The following is a 10942-nucleotide window of genomic DNA, read 5'->3' as shown; positions in this document are numbered from 1 at the left end:
TACTTTGTGTAAAAGCTATCAAGATTTAAAATCAGTAATTTGAATATTTGAACTTTTTTTTATAAAACAAAAAATTATAAACATTTTAAATAAAAAATATATCTAGTATTCATATTAATAATATTTAATAGGTAATAAAATCTCAAATAATTTGCATAAGACTACATATTATACATATATAATAATAATTATTACTATTATAATAGTTTCTACAAGATATTTATTAACTGTATTTTTTTCATTATGGATTAACAAAATAAATTATTAATATTATTTTTACTTTTTTTATTTGTAGTATATATATATATATTTAGTTTTTTCTTAGGTATATAATGCTAATTTTAATTAAATGTAATTCTTATAATATTATATCCTGTTATGAACACAAATCATTTCAATTTATATAGACATAAGATACAAATTTAAATAAAGGTAAATCTAGAAATAACAAAAATGTTCTACAGTGTCACAAAATCACCATAAATAATATTAGTACTTTATTGAACATATTATTCAGTAATGAAGTTTTCACGTCCACTACCAAAGATCTTTTTAATTGGTTTAATTTATTTTATATTACAACATAAAATAATTAGAACAGATTTGTAAAATTGTATTATTTTGACTTGTTATTAATTACTGACTAAGAATATAATTACAACTATAATTTATTAATACTTATTGTTACTTAACCTAGTTTTAAATAGATTACTTTTTACTTACATTAATTTACTTACTTTTTGTAATTTCATTAAGTTTTAATTCAAATTTAGTTTTAAAATCAGACACACACGTTTCGTTAGCCATTGCTAAAGACGAACTAATATAAGCTCACAAAAATACTAGTTCATATAGTATCAGTACAATATTTTACCATTTAGATAAGGTGTATTTTGTGTACCTTTAATATAACGAGTTGATAAAATACAATAACACCGATAAATTAACAAGATACGCGTGGTCATCTATAATCGTTATAAAATTGTATTTAATGTAAGCAAACATATTTAAGACTCTACGGTTTTGCTCTTACGATAAAATTCTGTATACTGTTTTGGTGGTTTTGCCCAAATGAGGTTGGTCATAACTAGTTTGCTCTGTCAAAAGCCGAAATATGACATTTTGCCCAAGGATTGTGGGCAGTTCGCGTTTTGTCCGGGCATTTCTGAGGTTTGCCCGATTTCGACTTTTGCCCGTAACATATATATATGTATATATAAAATATTACTTTATTTAGTACATTCAATATAATATATATAAAATAAAACAAATTTCATGATATTAATTATATCTATCTATACAAAATATAACTAAACATTTATATTCCATGCTAGATCAACTAAACATTTTATTCTTGAAGGGGTTTAATCTAATATAATAAAACTGAAGAAGGTATGGGCTATGAAGGAGTAATAATTTCTGTATTTGTCCCTTTTTAGATTTAAAACATATTTTTCTACATTTCTCAGTACAACAGTTTATTGTGAATTGAGATGACCATAGCATATTATGCCTCTTTATCATATATTTTGATTTCGTAACCGAGAATAGTTTGTATAAATATTTTAATTTATGAAAAATGCTAAATGTTAAAAGTGATTTTATAAAATGTAAGATATAGTTTAAAAAAATAATAGATCATACCAATTGATATTTTTATTAAAATCACCAACTCTTAAAATTTTAGAGTTGAACATCAAAAAAAAAAAAAAAAAACTGATGTAAAGTCTTTCAATTTTTAAAACAAAAATAACTAGCTTATTTAGAGCCTGTATGCAACTTTCAAATGATTAAATACAAAAATCATATGACAAATATGTTTTTAAAAAATAGAATGATCCAAACAACGTATTGTATAGGTAAAATAAGTATATTATTGTGATGTAGAATGATTATGTCCATTTTTTTCTCAGTTTTACTGTGAATTTTAGAATACTATAATAATGATAAAATATATTTTTTTAAGTTTATGCGTCTTGTAATCAATTTTAGTGGTCGAGATAAGTGAGTCGTTTAAATTTTTTGTCTTACATTTAATGTTTTTACATAAGAAAAAAAGTGGACATACAAATTATTTAAATATAACGTACTCCAGATAATATCATAAATTGCCAATCTTAATGCTAACAATTAAAAAGTATGCACATTACGATTCAATGCGATGATTAATTAGTTTTTATATTCATGTGTATACATCAATCACTAATGTTATGTATGACGATGGATATATTTATGATACTCGAAAATTATATAATATATAATTTGGCAGTACATGTGTTTGGTTCAATGGTAGGAATGTAGGCTCGGCGATGGTCACCTTTCTTCTTCGCCTGAGGGGGGAATCTGTACCCCTCCCCTTTTGTATACGCCCCAGTCATACCTTTTGATCCAGGATCGCGGTACGATAATAAATAAGCAAAAAACGAACACAATCTGGGTAAAGAATGATTGAACGTGTATTACGTATGTATAAAAATATAGATATTACAACAACGGATACGCGCTTTCGGTATACCGAGTATATTCGTCGATCACGATACGATGTGTCGGGACTGGTAAGTTCGTTTTAACGGTACGCAAATTTACGGGAACGACGCGGCGGTCACGCATCACCCTCGCCCTCGCCCTCCTCCATGTTGATCTCCACACCCACCTCCTCGTAGTCCTTCTCCAGGGCGGCCAGGTCCTCGCGCGCCTCCGAGAACTCGCCCTCTTCCATTCCCTCGCCCACGTACCAGTGGACGAACGCGCGCTTCGAGTACATCAGGTCGAACTTGTGGTCGAGCCGGGCCCACGCCTCAGCTATAGCTGTCGTGTTGGACAGCATGCACACGGCCCGCTGCACCTTGGCCAGGTCGCCACCCGGTACCACGGTGGGCGGCTGGTAGTTGATGCCCACCTTGAACCCGGTCGGGCACCAGTCGACGAAAACGATAGTGCGCTTCGTCTTGATAGTGGCGATCGCGGCGTTCACGTCCTTGGGCACCACATCGCCGCGGTACAGCATGCAGCACGCCATGTACTTGCCGTGCCGCGGGTCGCACTTGACCATCTGGTTGGCCGGCTCGAAGCACGCGTTCGTGATCTCGGCCACAGACAGCTGCTCGTGGTACGCTTTCTCCGCGGATATGACCGGTGCGTACGTGGCCAACGGAAAGTGGATCCGCGGGAATGGCACCAGGTTCGTCTGGAACTCGGTCAGGTCGACGTTCAGTGCGCCATCGAACCGCAGCGATGCCGTGATGGACGACACGATCTGCGCCATCAGCCGGTTCAAATTCGTGTACGTGGGCCTCTCGATGTCCAGGTTCCGACGGCATATGTCATAGATCGCCTCGTTGTCCACCATGAACGCGCAGTCCGAGTTCTCCAGCGTAGTGTGCGTGGTCAGGATAGAGTTGTACGGCTCCACAACCGCCGTGGACACCTGTTAGCGAGAGGGACGAATTTTTTTTTATTATTTCCATTTGAAATACTTTTACAGAGGTTGTGTTTATTGCAGCGCGTTTTCCAAAATTCGGTAACATCTCGATTTGTCTTAACGAGACACTATTACGGAGTATATATTTCAACGGTCGTGTTACAAAAGAATCATGAAAGGTACGTGCATGTTTTACAAACATAACGGTATTATCAAATCAGCGCCTACATATTTATACGTGCTCATTACGATGATAGGCGAATGATCTTTACGAGGCAAATATGTAAAAAAAAATCATCATTTATACTCATATACCAATTGGAATGTTTTAATTATAAACACTAGACAAACATTTAATGATTTCAATAGTATGCGCGTCGAAGAAATACTGAGACAAACGAAGTCTTTACGGAACACCTCGCGCTTGTATGAATAATGTGTCGGCGAAAATTAACGATTGTTGGTTCTTCACACTTTTAGTTTAAGCCCGTAATGGGCGCTTTCTGTGCCGTTGATAAAGCAGGGGGAGAGTATTGCCGGCACCGGTTGCACGACTTGTACACCGAACGGACTAATAATGGGTGACACCGCACTCACTTGAGGCGCCGGGTAAACGGCGAATTGCAGTTTGCTCTTTTTCCCGTAGTCCGCGGTCAGCCGTTCCATGAGTAACGAAGCGAATCCGGAACCAGTGCCGCCGCCGAACGAGTGGAATATCAGGAACCCTTGGAGTCCGGTGCACTGGTCCGCGAGCTTTCTGATCCTGTCCAGCACCAGATCGACGATCTCTTTGCCGATGGTGTAGTGGCCACGAGCGTAGTTGTTGGCCGCGTCTTCTTTGCCCGTGACCAGCTGCTCCGGATGAAATAGTTGTCTGTAAGTGCCGGTTCGCACTTCATCTGTAACAAGTAGTGCGGTGTCATTTTTGTTTCGATTTGTTTTGTGATATGGTGAAATTACATACATACAATTTAAACTAACGCATGGGGGTTGAAAATAATCCGTTTTTTACAGACAGTTAATTATATACAATAAGTAAAATCAATGACTGTACATATACATGTGTGTAACATAAAATAAGAAATAAGAATCGCATGATGAAGTAAGTCATCCAGCTGAAATGAAACCATCCATGATTATTTATTTATTTAATCAATATTATTTTAACTAATTCAATAGGCTTTTTGAAACGGCGTGGTGTGTTGTCGGGAAGAGTACGTGATAATAAATGAGAGACTAAAGCGTTAGGACGATGTTGCAGTTTGGAGAAAGAGCTATTATAAAATACATTATAGCAAATTGGCCAACTGTTGCTAATTTTAAATCTATTTGTAAAGTTATTCAAATGTTTATAAAATGATAATTTCCGATGGTTCACTGTACATACTCGTATAATTATTGTTATATACTTTAATAATATTTAAAATGGAGTAAGTTTCCGAATTTCTTTCGAACTTTATGTCTCGGGATTTTTAAACTTAGTAAAGTACTCATATATCAGGGGTGGATCTAGGGGGAGGTTCAGGGGGTCAACTAAACCACAGTTAATATTTTTTTGACATAATTGGCCTCTTGGAAATTTTATTCTCTTTTTAGACCTTGATTTGGATTCTTGAACAGTTGGCCCATTGGAGTTACTTGAAAAAATGAATGCCATGTATATTCAAAATTTAAAATTTTTCAATTCATAATCTATATTTTAAGTTATATCGTTTTAGGAGAAAGTTAAGTAAATCATATATTATTCCGTACGTTTGTTACGCTGATAAAATTAGATTATATTTATTAATCCTAAATAAGTCATTATCGGTGATATCACTAATTCTAAAATGTAATATAAATATACTAATGCACTTTTATGAGCATATTGTGTTTTTTTTCTTTTTTTACAAGGTATTTATTTCTAATTCAGTTTCATCCCTAATAAATGACCTCTTGAAATGACTTGACCCACAGTTCTCCGACTCTGAATCCGCCCCTGTCGTATATCATTGTATTTAAACGACTCAAATAATTTTGTATCGTAAAATTTAACAACAATAACTTATTCCAACCAAATGTTTTGTGTTATGAATAAATGCTAAATGTATTAAGAAAAATACTTACCCACGACAGTCGGTTCGAGATCAACGAACACGGCCCTTGGCACGTGTTTACCGGCGCCGGTTTCGCTGAAGAACGTGTTGAAACTGTCATCGCCGCAACCCACTGACTTGTCGGAAGGCATCTGTCCGTCCGGTTGAATGCCATGTTCCAAGCAGTAAAGCTCCCAACAGGCGTTGCCGATTTGTACTCCAGCTTGACCGATATGTACAGATATACATTCACGCTAATAAAACAAAGCAAATACAATAATTAGCAATGATAATATTGTTATGTCCAACCGTTTGATAGTGACAATAATTATTACATTTCGAAACCATAAGGGAATTCTGAAATTATTATTATCTAATTAGTATTAATATTTAGTTCATTATATAAACACTTACCATATTGAAAATAAATCAGAACGATTTCAATGATATTTCAATAATATAACTGAATACTGAATAGTTAGTATTAACACATATGTGAGATAAATCGGAATATATTTTTAGTCAATGTAAAATATCATTAAACAAAAATGGTTGCCGAGGAAATTATATTATATACCTACGTATATATATACGTATATTACGTATGTATTTTATGTACATATTTGTATATAGAAAGGCGAACAAAATAAAATAGCATTAATGATTTTCATGTAATTAGCTCGTTCTAAATAATTAATAAAAATGTCGAGTAGTGTAATTTATTGAAAGTAATACATTTGTTATAGTAGGTATATAATAGAAAAATTAATAATAATAAAAAATAAAATTGATACTTCAAATTCAATATTCCAGGCTAAGCATTTGTTCATTTATTATATTTATTTAACTATTTTTATACATAAACTATTAGTTTCTTTATTTACATATTAAAAAAATTAGAATACCTATTAAGTTGATAAAAATAAAAATATAAGTTTTTCGAGTATACGATATTAAAATATTACTTTTAAAAAAAATGTAATGCCATTGATTAAATATACAATATATTGTATATTTAATCAATGGTAATGCTCAACAATTTGTTTTCTTTAGGATAATCCATCAGAGCTTCAAACCATAATGATTTTTTGTAGTTAATTATTTTAGTTCATCTACTATTTTATTCGGTTTTAAAAGCTGAATAATATTGATCTTATAGTTTATAGTTTTTTAAAAGCAGTTTTTAAAGTAATAAAACTGGTTAATTTTGTTATTTTAAAAAATATATATTTTTTATAACAATTTTATACCTCAGACAATTCATTGTCATAATTATGAAATAATTAATTAGAAAATTCAACTATCGTGAAATATTCTTAAAATAAGTTCATAATTTATATATTTATAATATATTAATATACAATAAATAATATTATACACATTTTTAAGTTTTTATTACAATATTGAATATAGAAACATACATAATGAACAACATTACTGCAATATTTATTATCGAGTAAGATAAAAAAGAAAAACCATATTAATTCAAAATGCTGAACAAAATTCACAAATATTTGATACAATTTAAGATAACACCATCGTCCATTAAAAACGGTATTGTAACAATAAACAATGTGGTTTCTAGTTGTCATTAATCGTGTTCACATATTATCTACAGTAGTGTGGGGTTACAACCAGTAATCCCACTTAATTGTTCAATTTTTATCTTGCGAATTATTTTATATTTATCTAATAATTTTTACCTGTCTTTGTCAAACAAAACAGGCTGACCAACTTAACAAAATGTATAAAAACTAAAATTAAATATTAATTATATTTCGTAATTAAAAATGTATTTATTTCCGTTCGAGAACGAAAAATATTTTTTCTGGTTAACTACTTCGTTTTGTTCTATAAAATTAGTAATTGTGGTTCCATTTTTGTTTTCGTTCATACACATTTTCCAATAAAACCGGTTATAATAAAAAAAAAAAAAGGTTTAACCGATTTGAAGCCCTGTAATCCAAACAATTCACCATTTTTCACCAAGTAACCTATATTTATGTATATATATATTTAGTAGAAAAAAAGTTGATTTCTAGGACAAAAATAAATATACGAATACTGTACATTTAATATACATTAACGTACATATACATATATGTACATACGTTACATAAACGTATTTTACAGCCGTATAATCTATGTACATCGTACTTTAAACAAATATTGATATATCAGAAATATTTTTTTACTATGGAGAAAAATATTTAAATATTATACTTATATTTTTGTATAAAATTATTTCTATTATAAATCCATATCTTATGCTGTTAATTTTATATAAAACTCATTGAAAGATATTGTTCTCTTTACAGGCTTTTTATCGTATTCTGGGCCATTTAACCAAGAATATAGAACATATTTGATGCAATCGTGGAATCAAAAATTAATTCAAAAGAATATTCTAAAATCTCCTAATTTAAACGTGACAGATGAATTCGCCGATGCCTTAACGATAAGTGAATGGAATCTCCTGGGGCTGCTGAATGACGAACTATCAACTCAAAACGATGTAATTGTTACAAAATCGTCAAAATGTACTATTATGATTCATCTGCAAAACCAAGGGATATCTTGGATTAAAAATAAAGAAGCAATAAACGATATAAGAATTACTTTTTTCGATGATAAATATGTTAGAAATCATCTTGAAAACTGTGTATTAATGGAAAAACCGTTACTAATCCAAGATATATTACAAGATGTAGATCCAGTTATAAATAATATTTTGGAGAAAAACTATTATAAAGTTGGTAGAACTCTGAAAGTGTTATTTGGAGATAAAGAAATTGACGTAAGCGAACATTTTCGTCTATATTTCAGTTCAAAACTTGGTAATCCATCATATCCACCGGAGCTCTATGCTCGATGTGTAGTGATCAACTTTACTGTGACTATGAATGGTTTAGTAGATCAATTATTGAGTAGAGTGATCGAAACTGAGAAAAGAGAATTAGAACAAGAGCGTATAGAATTGATCACAGAAGTGATTTCTCAAAAACAAAAAATGCAAAAGTTAGAACATGATTTTTTAGTAAAATTAACCATTGTAAAAGAATCATTAGTAGACGATGAAACAGTTTTATACACGTTAAATAAAACGAAAGATACGTCTATGAATGTTAGTGAAAAATTAGAGGTGAGACACAAATCAAAATTGGTTTGATGCGTGAAAATTATCGTTCGATAGCAACTCGTGGATCTGTGTTATAATTTTTAATTGTAGAAATTGGAATGGTCAATCCTATGTATCAGAACTCTTTGCAACAGTTGTTAGAACAATTTAATTTGTCGTTATCAGGCCCAAACCTTTTGATTGGATGACCGACATTTGTTGGATGAATTTAACTGCATTACAAGTTCTTCCGCCGTTCGATGAAATATTAACGATGATAGAAAAAAATGGCCCTGCGTGAAAAAATTGGTATGAAAGTAGTAGTCCAGAAATAGAAATAATGTCAAATAATTCGCATACTATTAGTGTGTTCGAAAAATTATTGGTTATAAGAGCGTGGTATCCAGATAGAACTTTAAACCAAGCATTTACTTACGTCGGGGAATCGTTGGAATTACAGTTTGTCGAAACGATGATGTTTGACATCGAAGAAATGTATCTGGAATCCCGAAGTGATACGCCATTGATATGTTTTTTAAGCATGGGTTCATATCCTAGCGATCTTATAGAGAAAACTGCCAAAAAAAATGGAAATCCCATTCAATTCCGTAACTATGGACCAGGGTCAAGAAGTACACGCCGAGAGATTTATAAAGAATTAACGTATAAAGAATCGATGTAAGTAATCGGCGAGATTTAAATTAATTATTCTAGAAAATACTAATATTCTAATATTTATATATGTTCATTTAGGGAGGATGGATATTACTTCAAAATTGCCATTTATGTTTGAAATTTATTTAAGAAACATATGCATTTATATATAATAGTGTTTCACCGTCAAATCAATCGAGCTTTAGGATTTGGATAACTACAGAAGTTCATCCGAAATTCTCGATATCATTTCTACAAATATCTGTGCATTTTACGTACGAGCTACCAGAAAGTATTCATTTACATCCACAAAAAAAATATTATAAATCAATTACACAAATATATTTTATTTATAAGCTGCTAAAAAACTGTTTACTGATAAATAACTATGAACCGAAAGTTAATGAGTATAATTAATATAGTTTCATAGATTTTTAAGGATTACGAGCTGGTTTAATGAGAACATATAACAACATGGGAGAAGAAACGTTGGGTAATTCAAATACACTTTAATACAGATTAATACTTTACATAATTTCTTTTCTTCATTCAGTCGTACAAGATTGTAGAAAATTTGGGCCCATCGGATGGAATATTCCCTATGAGTTCAACACATCGGATTGGTACTCGTCAACTTTGTACTTATAAAATATTGTTGACGATGTGAATGTCAATTCTCAAATTGACTATCAGGTAAACCATAAATTTTATTGAAATTGTATTGTTATTATATGACTGTAGAGGTATTTTTTTTTTTACTTTTAAGTTTTTTTCTCCCATATAAAAAAAAATTGGCATTAAAAATATTACATGTCTTGTACAATAATCATTGTTAAAACGGTATCATAGGTAAATGACAGCCGAAGTACATTATGGTGGCCGTGTAACCGATGACTATGACCGACGATTATTAAACAATTTTATCGAACTTTGGTTTACTGACAGTATTTTTGACGAAGCGTTTTGTTTTTATAAAGGATACAACATATTAAATTATGAAGTATTGTCAAACTATTTGTCAGTAGTCGAAGAAATGCCATTTAAGGATCCACCTCAGTCGTGTGGACTTCATCCAAACACCGACATTACGTAAGTTTAAAACTGTAATATTAATAATAATAATAATAGTTTTATTATTAATGATAAGGTTTATTAGAATTATAATTGAATACATTTACATTTATTGCATAGATATCAAAGTAATATTGCTCAAGAACTGTTTGATACTTTAACATTGATTCAACCAAAGGGATCTAGTGGTGGAAGTGAAGTGACAAGGGAAAAAATGGTCTACAACATGTCTAAAGAATTGTTAGATAAACTTCCGCTTGTTTTTAATATGTTTGGAATCAAAAGAAAAAAAATATTCATAATAATATTTTATATCTTTGGATCAAAGGTTGTATATTTGAATAAAATTTTGGATTGAATATGATGGGTCCTACGCAACCCATGAACATATTCTTAGGCCAAGAAGTCGACCGTAATCAAAAAGTTATTGAAATAGTTAAAAGTACCTTGGAAGACCTTTTATTGGCAATTGACGGAATAATAATAATGAACGAAGTAATTATTAAAATTAATTTATATTTATTTTAAGTAATTAATAGTTATTAATTACTTCAATAGTTTTTGTATGATTACTATAAAACAATCATCGAATATCATACTTCA

The 10942-nt window shown here is 31.1% G+C and overlaps 1 protein-coding gene across 1 annotated transcript; it reads right to left on the bottom strand.

Moving 5' to 3' along the window:
- Positions 1 to 2602: 2602 nt before the first annotated feature.
- On the bottom strand, positions 2603 to 6922 carry LOC112690194 (tubulin alpha-3 chain-like). Its single transcript, XM_025564148.1, has 4 exons — positions 6896 to 6922; positions 5528 to 5750; positions 4019 to 4320; positions 2603 to 3427 (listed from the first exon to the last, which is right to left on the bottom strand). Exons 1-4 carry the CDS (start codon positions 6917 to 6919, stop codon positions 2603 to 2605), a joined length of 1374 nt encoding a protein of 457 aa, XP_025419933.1. The 5' UTR covers positions 6920 to 6922.
- Positions 6923 to 10942: the final 4020 nt, after the last annotated feature.

This window comes from Sipha flava, unplaced genomic scaffold (genome assembly GCF_003268045.1).
Source record: "Sipha flava isolate LNK unplaced genomic scaffold, YSA_version1 49429_pilon_pilon, whole genome shotgun sequence".
Classification (NCBI taxonomy): Eukaryota; Metazoa; Arthropoda; class Insecta; order Hemiptera; family Aphididae; genus Sipha; species Sipha flava.
Note: the sequence above shows the minus strand (reverse complement) of the source record. Positions and strands in the feature narration are given on the sequence as shown.

Excerpts from the sequence above, each read along its gene's own strand:
- LOC112690194 (XM_025564148.1), bottom strand. The coding sequence starts at position 6,919 with ATGTATGTTTCTATATTCAATATT. Across the intron at positions 4,321-5,527 it reads TCTCGAACCGACTGTCGTGG|ATGAAGTGCGAACCGGCACT; the intron begins GTAAGTATTTTT and ends TACTTGTTACAG. Across the intron at positions 3,428-4,018 it reads CCGTTTACCCGGCGCCTCAA|GTGTCCACGGCGGTTGTGGA; the intron begins GTGAGTGCGGTG and ends TCTCGCTAACAG.